The sequence below is a fragment of the Phalacrocorax carbo genome, chromosome 2 (assembly GCF_963921805.1).
Source record: "Phalacrocorax carbo chromosome 2, bPhaCar2.1, whole genome shotgun sequence".
NCBI lineage: Eukaryota > Metazoa > Chordata > Aves > Suliformes > Phalacrocoracidae > Phalacrocorax > Phalacrocorax carbo.
Window position 1 is genome coordinate 38,294,121 of NC_087514.1, and position 15,864 is coordinate 38,309,984.

Sequence of the window (15,864 nt, forward strand, 5' to 3'; positions counted from 1 at the left end):
TCTGCCACTATTTCTGCTCTTTAATCCAGCCTGCCTCTACCTTACATAATGTGTTCCTTCTTTCTGTTTTACCTGATCTGGTAGAGGCTTATTTGCATATTATTATTTTTTTTTTTTTTTTAAAAAGAGAAACAGATACTAGCTCAAATGGAAAGAAAGAAGTTAATTACTACAGAGAGTGCAATACAGTATTCTACCTCAAACTGCCTAATTTCATGCTCAGTCTTTGTTTTTCACATTTACATTTATTTGTAAAACAACTTTTGGACCCTTTGGATTGCTTTCCAGATTTTAACAGGTAGTCTGTTGTTTGTTTTGTGTCTGGAAAATTCTAGGATGATTTCTGTTAACTACCTGTTGGGTTACTCCATTGGTTACTTCTTGCTGTTGTATGCTATGAAACATGTGTTTCCTAGATCTGTTGATAAAAACCACTATCTATTTAATATAACTGGTAAATATGATGTTCCAATATTGGTACAAGAGTTCATGGGAAAACGTAATTAAACTGCAGTTCAAGATATGTACTTAATTATATTTTAAAAGTAATCCAACTTTGTTAATTTATTTGCAAACTTTCTGACTGACAAGAAAAGTTTTGACTGGAAATGGAAAATACATAAATATATGTGTACGTGTTTGTTTATTTAGGCTTTGCTCACTGCAGTAACATCTCAACACATAGAAATCCACGAAGGAACAGTGCTACAGGCTGTAAGAACGTGTTACAATATCTATCTAGCAAGCAAAAATCTCATAAATCAAACCACAGCCAAGGCCACTCTAACACAAATGCTGAATGTCATTTTTGCACGTATGGAAAATCAAGCAGTGAGTATCTCAGTATCTTTATATGGAAACTAGCTTTTAAAAGGAAACCAGCTGAGATATTTGTTTTGTCATTATTATTAAAGCTTTTTGGTCTTCCCGACTTAAACACTTTTGGGGAAAAAAAATAAAATCTGGTACCTTACATTGTTCTTTTTGTGTTTTGTACTCTGAAATAGGTGTGAAGTGTTTTGTGGGAGTAGGGGTGGTGTATAGGATTTAAACTTCTTGTAGTGGTCCTCTGTATTTAGTGGATGAATTCAACTTCAGTTTCTATTGTCAGGCTGTCAAGTGATGCCTCGCTACCTGCGTAAGAGTGCATATGGAATATGTTACTGTTAGTGAAATGCTCCAGTGTTATTGTGATGATAAACACAAAAGAAGTAATCCATAATTTAAAACAAACAAAACAAAACAAAAATACAACAACAAAAAACAAACCCCACAAACAAAAAACCTTTCCAGTCATGTAATCATTTACATTTTAATGTGTAGTAGTCCCTAACAGATACTTACATGTCACTAAAATTGATATTTTGAGTTGTCAGCAGGGACCCCAGCATATACACTGTGCCTTCTACTGCTGATGGTAAAGATCACAAAGGCAAAGTAATTGTCATAATTCACCCAAACCCCAAACAAACAAAAAAACAGATGCACAGATTTGGGAACTGGTTGAATTCCTAGCTACTTCAAGAAGTAATTCTGCTGTATTATTACAAACTCTTAAGTTTTCTCTAAGAATATTTAGTACTTTCTTACTTTCTTCTCAGAAGCAACTGCTGCATATTGATTGGTACATGGTGCCATCACAGTTGAAGATTTGTAAGACATCATATTTATGATAAGTCATGGCAAAAGCCATGCAGTACCTGAGAGCTTTGAGAAATCTGTGCAGTTACATTCCTTTTAAGCAACTTAATAAAGACCAGGATTATTATTATCATTATAACTATTATTATTATTGTTATTTTATTTATTCTGCAATGGAAGTCTTCATTTTTGCCAGGCTATAAATCTAGTCTTTATGCAAGTTGCTAAGCAGTTCTTGTTTTGCACACTCAGGGCAGTTATTTTAATATGATGGCTAACAAGTGCCAGAATGAATTATTCTGAACTGTAATTTGAAAGGTAGTTTCTACTCAGGGATCTATAGCACCCCAAAAGATGCAGCATAGAAAGCTTTAAGTGGAAGAGTAAAGGCCTGACATCATAGTAGCCAAAATAACAGTATAAACGTTACAAAACTTCTGGTAAACATTAAGCTCTGCAGGGATAGAAAGCTAGTCCTTAGAGCATCGCCTCAAAGGATACCCTGCTTTGGTTTGATTTTAATGGCTGTTATCTTAATCCATTAGACAAGTTACAAAAATTCTTCAGTTTTCGGGGATTCCAGATCAAGAAACCACAAAACTAAAAGTCTTTGTCTTACAGTTTTAAGTATGATGATTTTTTCCTGAGGATCTGTCTTTAGTGTTTTGGAAGCGCTTCTCTTTTCAGTTTTAACTCCTGTTTTGGAGGTTTTTCACTGGATGTTTAGTCAGTTTCCCTTTGGTTTTGTTTGTGGTGGGTTTTTTGGGGTTTTTTGGGTGTTTGTTCCCCCCCCACCCCGCAGAAGACTCTTCTGAAAGTCTCCAATGTATGTATTTTTGTGAGAGCTTTCAAAAAAGGAACAAAAACTCCGCCTTGATGTTTCTCCATGCAGTCCTTGTATATTGTCAAACCTACTGGCTGAACTTCCTTATAGGGCAGGCAGACAACTCTTAGTTCTGTGCTGTGTGTAGTTTAGTCATCCATCTTCCATAGTGAGGGTGTGGCTAAGTGTAAATGTATGTAGTTGGGAAGCAGCCCTCATGCAAAGGTTTATCCCGTGATATTAAGATTATTTATAATAATACAAAGGATGCATTTTCTTAAACTGTTACAACTTTAGGAAGACACTGTATAAGCAGAGACAATAGAGATTTCATGTTTGTAAAATAATATATACAGTATGTATACAGCTCATTATTTTGTTTTGATAGTGAAATTCTTGTGTGATTGCAATGTTTTTGTAGCTTCAGGAAGCCAAACAGATGGAAAAGGAAAGGCACAGACAGCAACACCATCTACAGCAGTCTCCAGTAAGCCATCATGAGCCTGAGTCACCTCAGCTGAGACATATTCCAACACAGACTGATCAGCTGTCCAAAGAACAGGAGAGAGAGCTTGACCACAGCACGAATGATGTGGACAAGAGCCTTCAAGAAGATATAGAGGCAGAAAATGGATCTGATATTTCTAGTGCTGAAAACGAACAGACAGAAGCCGACCAAGCTACAGCAGCAGAAAGTAATCAGTGTGTATTTCTGTTTCATGGAGGGAGGGAAAAGGTCTGTAAAAAAGAAAGGCATGAGGCTTGCCTTTTTTTTGCCCCTTCTCCCAAATGTGGAGTCGGGCATATATTTTCACATAGTTGACTGATGCAAAATGCCGGTTGTCTTTGTTACCACTGTTAAACTTTACCACGACTACCCTTTAGTCCTACTCTCTGTGGTAGTCACCGTAGCAAGGATTCCTCTTTGCACCTGTGTAATGTTGTGAAAGTTTTTGAGAATAATCAGTGTTTAATGTATGTGACAATAAAAAATTTGTCTTTTGTTGGCACAGGCCTGTGGATTAATTACCATTCACAGGTTAAACATTGGAATGCTTATGTTCTGCAAATAACTATATTAAAAGCATCCAGACACGGCTTTTTTAATGTATACTCTCCTATTACTAGATTTGTAATTGAATTTTTAAATATTAGATGCAAGTAAGAGATCTCTTTTATTTCAGAGTTTCTCATTAATATTTGTTTGGGTCTGTTTTTCTTTTTAAAGATCTTTCTAAAGCTGATGGAGGAACATATGATGGTGAAAGCAATGAGTGTGAAGAGAAGGCGCAAGAAATTGTAGAAAGTATTGTGCAGGAAATGGTGAACATAGTAGTTGGAGGTATCATTAATATCTGTCTATTCAATAGCGACTACAGTCTGAATCTTGACATTAAGAATTATTTTAACACTTCTGAATATTTAACTAAAATACGTCATTAATTAAATAACACATGCTGAAGAAAACAGTTTCAGTTGTCTGACCTTAGCTGTGCATTATTTAACAGTAAAATGGATTATTTATTTCTTAAAATACAAATTCTTGTTCCTTTTTTTTTCCTGTTTCGTTTCCGCATAAGCTTTTCACAAATGGGCCTCTCTCTGTAGTAGCAGCATAGCACTATATTTTTCAGTTTGTTGGAAAGTGTATATCAGATCAGTGTCACCATCAGTGACTCCCCTGGGGGGTCGTCTTGGAAACTCAGTAGAATGGTGAACCTGGCAATGTAAAATTATAAGTCATAGTTTAAATTATGATTTTCATTAGTGGGAATTAAGAGTAAATTCTGCTTTAAGCTCCTCCTTATGATATTTGCTTATGATTGTTTTAGTATTTAAACGTTAGATTTAATAGCTCTTTTTAATTTGCATTCTTGTGTAACATTTGTTTAACTTTTACATCTTTTCTGATAGATATGGAAGGGACTGTTGAAAGTGGTGATGGCACAATAGTAACGTTAGAGGATGGCAGTGACAGTGAAAACATTCAGGCAAATGGAATTCCAGGGACTCCAATTTCTGTTGCTTATACACCATCTTTACCTGATGACAGATTGTCTGTCTCTTCCAACGATACTCAGGTACAGGCAGTTATAAATTAGGAAATACTGGGAAAAAGTAATGTTTTAAGTGTTGCCCAACACTTGTGCAGAGACTGTTTAACATAATTCTATAAAACAAGTTACTCAGATGAATTTCAAGTACTAAGTCAAGTTGTAAGCTTTATTCTATTTTAATGCACTATTTAAATTAAATTTTTGGAAGTAAATTTCGCATATGATGCCTTTTTTTTATCCTAGGGTACTTTTAGCTGCCCCATAGAGTACACTGTTCCAAGGTTAGAGGACTCAATTGCCTGTTTTTTTCTAAGTGCTCCTGAGAAACTATAAAACCAGCATTCAGTATGCATAGTGAAGAATATAGCCAATTACAGACATAATTGTATCATTTCAGTGTGCTCTTTTCAAATGATAAATAGAAATTTCAAGGCTAGAGCATGACCTTACTGCAGTGGTTTTAGATGAAAAGTTTAATGTCTGAGAGGATTTGATTTTCATTAACAAAAAAATATCTGGAAATACACTCCCTCTGTTTTACCAGGTATCAGCATGTATGCACTGTCAGCTGACAGGGTACCTGCTGTCAGAGTGTATCTAGTCATTATGTTTGGGAATAATAGATTTTAAGCTTAAAAAGCTACAGTCACATATGCCATACAAATAGAAGTTTAACGTAAGACGTGTTGCTTATGTAATAGGAGTGATTACTGTACCATAGAAATATTACAGATTTATAGAAATATTACACTATTGCTGTACCATAGAAATATTGCACATAGAATATATCTTGCCAGAGATATGTAAATACTTGCATCTTATTAAAATGTGAAGGTTTTTTTAAACTAGTTATCTACTGAAAATGCCCAAAGGCAATTCACTGCAAGTTACCTTACTTAAACTTGACCTACCTAATTTCATTACAGTCTTTAATTAATTATCTTTTTACTAAATTTTTATTAATGAGTTTGTTAATTTTAACTGGATTGCAGAATATTTCGTTTTGTTTTAGTTTAGTCTTGAGACCGTAAAGCTATAGTGAATTGGTTATATTTGTATAATATGTTAACTTCTTGTTGCTAGGAGGTGGGGATTTCCCTACACACCCTGCTAATGCAAAATGGAATACTGAAATATGTTAACTTCTTTAGGAATCTGGAAATTCTTCAGGACCTAGCCCTGGTGCTAAGTTTTCCCACATTTTACAAAAGGATGCCTTCCTTGTATTCAGGTCACTGTGTAAACTCTCCATGAAGCCCCTGTCAGATGGACCACCAGATCCAAAGTAAGTGGAATTAAGAGTTCTCATAATGAATCTTTTCTATTTGAAAATAAAAAATCAATTATTTAAATATTTTTGAGAGTCCTCAGTTATTGAGAAAATAATTATATGGTAAAATTAAAATGAACCTAGAAACTTTAAAAAGGTACTTTTACGTTTTAATGCATCTTTTGTATGTTAAATGAAAGTAACTGCATCTACATGTTTAGAAGTTTCTTAACAACACCTACACTTCCTGTAAGCACATCGTGTTTTTCTTAGTTGTTCTTTGTAACACTTTCCAGAAGGGTTTGTAAAGAAGGTCTCCAGGTATTTTCAGCCTTGGCTGACGTTGCTCTGCTTTTAAGTAATACCTAGGTTCATAACCATTGCTGTTTGTGCCCCACAATATCTTGTATATTGGGTATCCTGTACACATATGCAACCCTGCTTCATCTTGGTATAAGGTCCTTGCTTTGAGCTGATGCTGGTTATGATAAATTTGTGATATAATGTTTCATTCTTTTGCTCATGATGGACACTTGACAGCCCCTTTAATCAAAACACAAATGTTTTGAAAACAAAGTCTTTATTTGGCTGTTTTGGAACAAATCTTGTCTGCTGACTGAAGATACCATGTTTTCAATTTGGCTTAGAGAATTGTTTGTTGTAAACAAAAAAATTAGCCTCTATAGGTGGGCGCCAGTGTAAGTTAGTTGTGAGTGTTGGCAAAAACATTCCATTTCTGATCTTGGATAGAATTTATATGCATCTTTTTTTTTTACATTAGGAGCAATTGGTAATCATTTTCAAGAGGAATGCATTTTTGTTCCTAAGATATTAAAACTGTAGTATGACTTCTGATACAGTCAAAGGCCCAGTATTCCTCAAAATAAAATCAGCTTTACTGTTCCAAGTTCTAACTTTTAAAGCAAGTAGCTTTAAGACAATTCAATATAGTCACCGATACATTTCATGGATTTAATAAGCTGGAAAAAACCATGATGTAGAAGAGGTTTTGAAGGGTTAGTCTAGAACCGTTTTCAAATTGCTACCTAGTAATGCAGTGTTGAAAGTCTGGACATTTAAGAATGAAGACTGAGGCATGAGGTTTTTCCTCACTGTTTTTGAGAATTTGTCTTCCAGGAAATGCCATGAAAATCCTAGGTTTTAGTCAGTTCTCTGAGACTAAGACTGTCGATTTATTAAAGGCTTTAATGGATTAACTCCTGCTGGAAAAGCAGCAATAGCTGTTGAGACACCTGGAGCATCTCATGTGAATCCATGGAGTCCTTGACGTTCATATTAGAACTGATGAAGCAAATTGGAGGAAATGGCATTTAGGGCAACAAGAATTAGCCCCAAAGGCATTCGAAGACATCCTGTGTTTGGAGAAGTGCCTAGAATTTATCAGTGGTTCTGAAGCACTGATGGCTTTTTGAACTAGTGCAAACATGCTGTAATTGGAAGAGGAGGCGTAGGATATCTGCCTCTTTAAAAATCATCTTTCCAGTGAAATTAGCTGTGAAGTCTTTAATGAAAATATTTTTAAATTTTAGGTAACCGGACATGGAGCTTTAGCTTAAAATCACCAGGCTGGGAGTTGAGATCAAGGTTATGCTTCCTGGGAATCTGCTTAATGTCTTTATCTCCTTTTTCCCTGGAGTAAAATAAGATGGGGAAGAAATGTCTCGAATGTTCACTTCTGAGATTTTAGTCCGTAAACTTGTTTTCAATTAAGCGGGCTTTACACATCATATAGAATTGGTAAGGCCAGAAGGTTAGAACTTCAGTTATGAGCTGACACTTGTTGGAAGTAGGCAATATTATTGTTTTACTGAGGATTTAAATTCTCTTTGTATTTAAATTCTTATGTTTCATAGCAAAGTACGGTCTGGCCATGTGCTGTCTGCACACTTGATACAATGTGATGCAAAAATTAAGCCTTTTGCATCAAAGGAGATTGTTATATTAGGTTCCATGCAGCTCTGCAGTGTCCAGAGCCAGGCATTTTCTTGAAGAACTCCTGCAGAGAGCAGTTTTAGGGCATTTTTGTTGACCTGCAGCCAGGAGGAGGAACAGCCAGGAACAAATTCCTCACTGAGTTTGCCTATGTTTTGCTTCTCACAAGTGTCTTCAGGCAAAATGTGTAAGCTTGGGATTATATTCTAGGAGTTTGAAATGTTTGCAGATTGATTTCCCCCCATCCCACTTTGTTGGCCAGCATGCAGAAATAGAGGGGTTTTGCAACATACTTGTTATTAATTTGCATTCCTTTTTTTAGCTAGACTGGAATTACTCTTTTTTCATTAATCTCATACTTTTGCAGTATACAGCAAATACCCAACTATTGTGTGTGCCACGTGTTGACTCAAAGCGCTCCTTACCGTGTCTGGGCTATACTTATGAAAAAGTTCCTGACGTTGTTCCTTATGTTTCATAACTGTGCTCTGTCGGTGGATGGTTGTTCAGTGAAAGCTGTGGACTGTCTTGTTGGGAAAGCCATTTGTGTCATTTGTGTCTATACCTGCTCTTCAGAAGAGCTATAGTCTTTTTTGAGATGATCAGAATTGGGAAGGAACATCAGGAGTCTGACGAGAGAATGTTTTCACCCAGAGTGCTATTTAAATTGCATTATATTTTCATAGTTGCAGATATCCTGTACTCTTCTGTGTGTGTGTGTGGTTTGAGGGTTTTTGGCTGGTTTTTTGGGGGGTGTTTGTGTTTCATGTGGTCTCTTTTTTTTTTTTTTTTTTAAAAAAAAGCATAAATAGTAGCACTGTTCTGACATGAATTCTAGCTTACTTCACTCTGTAAGAAGCATGATGTTAACCATGGAGCACTTGACAACACTGCAGTTGCCTGACTTTGCTATTGCGATGCTTAAAATAGGCATGTTATGTATCTTAGCTGCTCCTGGAGTGGGATGGGGCCAATGACTGATAAACAATATAAAATACTGTATTTGAGAAAAGAGATTTCACTGTTGGGAGGAAGTAGGTCAGGTAGTACAGCTGTTGTCTTTATTGTCCTTCAACTCTGTGCTGGTGGAGACAGAGGAGGAGGATGATTGTCCACCTTTTGGCAGTCAGGGGTGTGTAGATGGCCTGGATATTTTAGATGGGATCTTTCAAAACTCCATTAAAAGGAAAGAATGCTTCCCTCGTCCTCTGGCTAAGATGGGCATCATTGCCTACAGTTGCTGCTGTTCTGCAGTGCTGTGCTGCAGAAGAGAGAGTGGCTCAATAGCAGTGGAGAGAAACAGTAGCTGGAAAAGGTTGTTCTTACCCACCTTCTTGGCTGAAGAGTGACCACATCAACTAAGATGATCAACATCTTTATATGATTCTTTCTACACCAGATTGTGTCAAATTTAAGTTTTTCATGAACATTCCACATACAAAATTATTGTGGCGGGTACTGACTTTTCAAGAGAATGTTTTATTTTTTTATAACTTACACTGAGCTGATATGCTGCATTGTTTGTTCTAGATCTCATGAACTGCGATCAAAGATTCTTTCATTGCAGTTGCTTCTGTCCATTCTGCAAAATGCAGGACCTGTCTTCAGGACAAATGAGATGTTTATTAATGCTATTAAGCAGTACCTTTGTGTTGCACTGTCAAAAAATGGAGTCTCATCAGTTCCGGAAGTTTTTGAACTTTCACTTTCCATATTTCTTACCCTCCTCTCAAACTTCAAGACTCATCTAAAGATGCAGATTGAGGTATGTTACGTGAATTTCTAATCTAAGGGGTGGAGGGTGTTAAGTGAACATTAGTTTATATTTGTGTGTAGCTTGTCTTGCTTAGATAAATCTGTTTTCCTTTCTGAACCTCAGCTTTTGTGTAAGACTTGCCAGATCTTCCCATGCATTAGAAGCTCTTTTTCACCCAGTGGCAATGGACTTGCTTGCAACAACGCCCTTGAAACCCCCTTTGAATAAATAGTGCATTTCCTTTGGAATGCTTACAGATTTATGCTTATTTAGATAAGATAAATGCTTATTTAGATTTGCGCCGTAACATCAGAAGTAATGTGACACTTGTGGTAGTGTTGTTTGGTGAAGTGGAAAGCGATGGGAAGACTCTTGTAAGGCTGTTAAAAAAAAAAAAAAAAAAAATTCCATCATATTTTACCTAGAATATGAAAAGCAGTACCTAATAAAGAAGTAGGCCATTTCATCACTTGATAATAGACATTAACGTAAACTAGGAAATTTTACAGTGCAAAACATGCTTTGATCTACTCTGATTGAGGTGAATTTTTACAATCATAACTTATGCCCATACTCACTATTGTTACTGTATGAATTAGTTTCCTTTATTTAAAAGCAGAGCTTTCTGTTGGCTGTGGCATGGTATTATTGCAGAATGACTCAAACTCAGAAATGAGTAGGTTTGTGGATAAGCTCAGTCAACTGACGTTCAATAATGTGATCAGGAAGTTATATTTTGATGTCTTTTTGGGGAAGCAACAATAGGATTTCCAGTGGTTCCTTGAGGATAGCTTGGATAGAAATACAGGTTCTGTGATTGATTGAATGTTCCTTGAAAATATGATGCGTTTTGAAGACTTTCAAGACAAACTGTGTGTGCTCAGCCAGAGTAGTGCATGTGCAGTGTTCAGCGCATCAGACAGACTGGGCCGAGCTCCTCTTCAGTCACACAGCCTGCTTCCCAGAAAGTGTTGGACGCGCTATGTGTTCGCAGAGCTTACAAGTCAGCATGTAGGTGGTAAATTCATTGCAATCCTGCTTCCCTGACAGAAATTTGATGAGTTTCCATCGCTGCCATCCTTTCCCCAAATTCCAAATAGAAAATGAAGACACATCTGAGGAAAATTGAATATAGGATACCCTACGCTGTTGAAGAAGCTTCTAGAATATGCTAAAATAGGATCATCACCACACAGTAGGGCTGCATTGTGTCCTCACAAATGTGAAAGCCAAAAGCTTGATGCTGCCAAAGTATCCCCATATTACAAAATATGGGGGACAGCAATTTCTAGAAACTTATTCTTTTTCCTGGTTGCGAGCTAAGAATTCCTCTTCTTTCAGCTACTGATCCTAAAGGTTATTCAGAAGATGTGGGTAGGCAAGACATAACTTCACATTCAGTTTGTGTCTTGGAGCTGTAAGGGGAGCCATATGCTCTGATTTATAATATGCAAAATCTATATATTTTGGGATTGAGTCTGTGTTCTTCATCTGTGTAAGAAATTTTTGGCATATTTTTGAATAAGAGTTTCAGATTCTGTTGAAAGTGATTTTGTGTTGGTCCTTTGACTTAAATATTCAGCTAACACTGGCCTCTGACAGTTAAAATAGTTTGAGTCATATCTTAATTGTATTGTAACTGCATTTCTAAATGGGTCAATGAATATATTTGCAGCAAATCACACCCTAGGTATGAGGGGATTTGGGTGTCATTTAGCTATACACTAGCACCCTTTCACAACTGTGAACAAGCTATCTTAAAACTATTACTTTCATTTGACCAAACTAAATAATTAGCTCTTCTCTGGCTTACTTTTCCAACATGCTAGGAAAAAAGCCTCAACTCTGTGACATGAATTACAATAAGTAACATAGTGATAGATAGCATTTTTAAGTATCTGATATATAAATAACCAGTATGGTTTTGAGAAGCTGTTCATTCCAAGATTTGCTTGTCCAAAGTTGATACCAGAAGCACAAAGTAAGTTCTGTCTCAGAAGTGTGGAGATCTAAAGTGTCTTCCTAGTATGCAGACCTTCCAGCTAATTTCTGTTCTAGCTTAGATTCGGGTTTAATTTTTGTACTTGAAAATTTTTTCTCTGCTCTATCAGTGACTTCTTTTTTTTAAATACTCGACCAGGAAAAAAAGCTCTCTTCCTTATTCCAGAGGGTATATAACATTACTGTCTTTCAGTTAAAAATCAGAAAACAGCAAATATGTAACTAAGGATTGCTCATACCATGACCTTTATTAAAATGTTATGTATTCCTCTGTTTGGATTACATAAAGTTGTGGCTAAAATCAGTCTAGTACACTGGAGTATATTTAAGCGCTTGAAAGTCTTTGATCTGTTACGTGTTGAACCCTTTATGTTTTGTAGGGATACTTTCCTTATTAAGACTGGCAACTGGGATTGTGCTTTGTGCTTCTTTTTCTCTAAAGAGGCCAATAAAATGGAAATATTGTTAGTGCCTTTTGCTTGCAGTAGCTTACCATCAAAGTTGCTTAAAAATCAATGTTGCTGTTTTTCCCCAAGCATGTGACTTAAGCATAAAGCTAGTTTTGCTTTATCTCTACTGGGCTAATAGCATAAATATCTCTGTAAAAATACTGTGGTATAAGGGAGTAGCTAATATTAAAAATGAGGGTAACTATCTATTTGGATATTTGTGTGCTTGTGTCAGAGAAGAGGAGCTTGATGGCTTGAAACTTGACAGCGTTCTAGGAAAAGAAAACCAACATATGTTGGTGGATTTGGTAGCCACAACTGGCTGTAAAGAGCTGAGCTCTCAGAATTGCAGAACAGTGATGTAATGCTGTGTAGGATGGTGATGTAATGCCATGTAGCAGTTCACATTTTGAGTTCATATGCTGTTACAGCAGTTGCTGCTGCTTAGGGACAAAGTGAGAAGAAGCCTGCCCTAGCTGCCAACATGCTCAGCTGAAATAGTTGGCCTGTAATACTAATGGATCTGGTGAGGAACTAATAAAGACGGGGATAAAATAGATTGTTCCAAACAAAAGCATCTGTACTAAAGCGATTTCAGGGAAAACCAATATCTCTCTTAGGGAAGAGTAACTTTCCCATTAATGGACCTGCTGCATTTTTTGATGCTGTGCCTGACTAGTACCTTTCTTCCAATAATCTAATACTGTAGAGTGATTCTTTTTGTGTGAAGATGTTTCCCTTCTAATGAAGGTCCAATTTTTAAATTGGCATAAGTGGCTGTTTGTTACATTTGTGCCATATCATCATCTCGTAAAGAAAATCTTTTGTGGTGAGGTAATACCTCTCCTTTCAAAATCCCAAATGAACTCTTAACAGCAGCTTAGACTTCATGATAGGCTAAATTGTCCTTTGGGACTTCACATCATTCCTGGTTCTTCTGGTTTTGAGTGGTCAGAATATAAACCAAATTTTTCAGCTGGACAAAACTCCAGAAGTACATAAGTAGTTATTCAAATTAGGAATTTGAATGTGTCAAGCGTAAGTTGTGTTCCCTCCTTTCATCCCTTATTTTTTAATCTCCTGTACCTCTGAAGTACTGCTTTCAGAATTGTGTCAGCATATTGGCCATCAAAGTTAGTGGCTGTGTTTGTAATAATTTCTTTTTTTCCTCCCTCTTCCTGGAATATTTGTTAGGTTTTTTTCAAAGAAATTTTCCTGTATATCTTGGAAACTTCTACTAGCTCATTTGATCATAAATGGATGGTTATACAAACGCTGACAAGGATATGTGCAGGTATTAAGAACCATTTGTTTCTCATTTTTACATTTTTATGCTACTTGCCTTTCATTGAATGATCAAGTTTTTGTTCCAAGTTTGACAATGTCACTTTGTTTATAGATGCTCAGAGTGTAGTGGACATCTACGTGAACTACGATTGTGATTTAAATGCAGCAAATATATTTGAAAGGCTGGTTAATGACCTCTCAAAGATTGCTCAAGGAAGGGGTAGCCAAGAGCTTGGCATGTCCAATGTTCAGGTAAAATTTCCACCAAACTTTATGAAGCTTCATGTTTCTTGGCATGATATGTTAAGACTAAACTCTCCGTTCCACTAATGTATTGCTTTTGAAACCTTTTCTAGGAATTAAGTTTGAGAAAAAAAGGATTGGAATGCTTAGTATCGATCTTGAAGTGCATGGTGGAGTGGAGTAAGGATCAATATGTAAATCCCAATTCTCAGACAACACTTGGTAAGACAGCAGATGTGTTTCTTCTGGCTTTAGAAGAGAGGTGCTCTAGGAGTTTAGTGCATTATTCCAGTATTTTGAACTGTTAGTGTCCAGATTGGTAAAACCCCTTGCATTAATAGAGAACAAACTTTTTTCATTGGTAGAAATATTGGGAAGTTTGGGTTTGTCTGAGTAGTCTTTTCTTAATTCTGTGAATTCCTAGAAAGCTACTACACTGAAAATTACTAAATCCTGTTATTTTATGTATTTCTGTTTTTAAAAGGATCACAGAACTTCATTTGAAGCTCCCCTAATTTCAGCTAAGTTTGTATTGATTAAATTACTACTGAAACAAGCTGGATGGAGGGCATTTCTTTTATTTATTGATAAATAGCTATAGAACTTTCAGTGTTGTAAGCAGTGAAGTAACTAAATCATTACTTGTTTTAATCTTGTTTCCATGTGACTCGAAATGAAAAGTACTACGGTTGTGCCAGAATTTTCAGATTAAGCACTTAATGTTGGTAGATGAGTAATAACCTTTTTTAGAGGTATTAGCACGGCTGTCTTTGTGAACTGAGAGGACACTCTGTTTCAAAAAGCTTAGAATAGTATGATTCATTTCAGGTCAAAAGTAATGTCGGACTTGAAAATAAAATGAAAGATCTGTAATTGGGTTTCTAAGGTGTCGTGTGTTTTTCGAAGTGCCTACAAGTTATAGTTGTAATCTAAGGCTTAAATTTCAGCTATGTGATGTATTGAAAGAGTCCTCCTTGATATGTTGTAGTGATTTTTTTGTTGTTTTCCCAGCCAAAACAAAAGCAGAATTTTTATGTAAAAATAAATAGATCATTGAAGGTAACTCTAGTAAGTTTTAGAAGCCTTCAGAGAAGATTTGAAGAATAACCTGTGATTTTAATTTCTTCTCACTGTACGTATGCAACCCTTTCCAATTTTTAGGCCAAGAAAAACCCACAGAACAAGACAGCAATGAAACCAAACACCCTGAGACAATTAACAGATACGGAAGCTTAAATTCCTTGGATTCTACTGCTTCTTCAGGAATTGGCAGTTACAGCACACAGATGTCTGGTACTGACAACCCAGAGCAGTTTGAGGTCCTAAAGCAACAAAAGGAAATAATAGAACAAGGAATTGACTTGTGAGTGCCCTTTTATCACCCATGGGAGGGTGGATTCTTTTGGAGCTATGAAGATTCCTGGGTTTTTCTTCCTTCTCCTCATAGATACTCATCTTGTGTTAGGAAAAAATCTCTGGATGTAACAGCACTTCCTCTGGTGAAAGAGTGCTGAATGGTGTCCCCTTTGGAGCCTGTCAACAGTGTTTTGTGTTAACCTAATTCCTCACAGCTAGAAGATGAGTACTCTGAATGTTTGTTCTTTTTTCTGCAGACCTGCTTGTCTAAAAATAAGGTTTTTATATTTGGATAAAAAGAACATTGAAATCGTGATCAGTCGAATACGACCCATTTTAGTGTACACATTACTGATGAAAGTGCCTATATGCTTAAGCTGATGCTACCTTCTGATTAATTAAATTGCCATACTTAGAACTGGAAGATAGTATAATTTCTCAGTGCAGTCTGACATGAATCTTGTGTGTGATTTCAGCCTTGTCACCTTACCTGACTTCAGTGAGGTCACTTTACATGAAAATAAAAGTTTTCTGTAGTATAGTTCTCAGACCCTGAACAAACATGCCTTAGTCCTCTATGGTTTCAGTTTCTTTCAGTTACCTGGTTCCTTGTCTTGTACATATCCATTCTTAAAGGCAACTTGTGAATTTCTTGATTGTTTCATGCCGATTAAAACAAAAAGTAACAAAGCATAATTGTTCCTTTCAAAGCAAAGACTTTGTTATTTCTATGGAATTTTTTCTTCATGAGTGCCAGGGTAAATTATAGTGTTTCAGCTCTCTTTACTGGGAGCTGCTTGGATGCCATGCTAGCAGTTATGTAGCAAAGAGGAAGAGGAGGCTGTTCCCGGGTAGGTGGGGTGGGGGAACACACACTTAAAATCATCCAGTGATGAAGGGAATAGCTCATTCCTATCTAATGCACGGTTTGCCAAAGGAAAAATATTTAATACATAGATTTTTAATATCTCATCCAAAATTATTCAATCTCTTAAGCTGGTAAGGATTTGTGCATGGGTAAAAGGGCT

General features: G+C 36.3%; 1 protein-coding gene across 1 annotated transcript in view; it reads left to right on the forward strand.

Moving 5' to 3' along the window:
- The window catches only part of ARFGEF1 (ADP ribosylation factor guanine nucleotide exchange factor 1), a 100,578-nt gene that overhangs the window by 47,488 nt on the left and 37,226 nt on the right, over positions 1 to 15,864 (forward strand). Inside the window, exons 5-14 of the mRNA XM_064442586.1 lie at positions 652 to 831; positions 2,886 to 3,159; positions 3,693 to 3,806; positions 4,379 to 4,545; positions 5,673 to 5,806; positions 9,275 to 9,509; positions 13,145 to 13,244; positions 13,350 to 13,489; positions 13,594 to 13,702; positions 14,642 to 14,843. Of these exons, the coding sequence (XP_064298656.1) occupies positions 652 to 831; positions 2,886 to 3,159; positions 3,693 to 3,806; positions 4,379 to 4,545; positions 5,673 to 5,806; positions 9,275 to 9,509; positions 13,145 to 13,244; positions 13,350 to 13,489; positions 13,594 to 13,702; positions 14,642 to 14,843 (1,655 nt within the window). The remainder of the gene's footprint in view (positions 1 to 651; positions 832 to 2,885; positions 3,160 to 3,692; positions 3,807 to 4,378; positions 4,546 to 5,672; positions 5,807 to 9,274; positions 9,510 to 13,144; positions 13,245 to 13,349; positions 13,490 to 13,593; positions 13,703 to 14,641; positions 14,844 to 15,864) is intronic.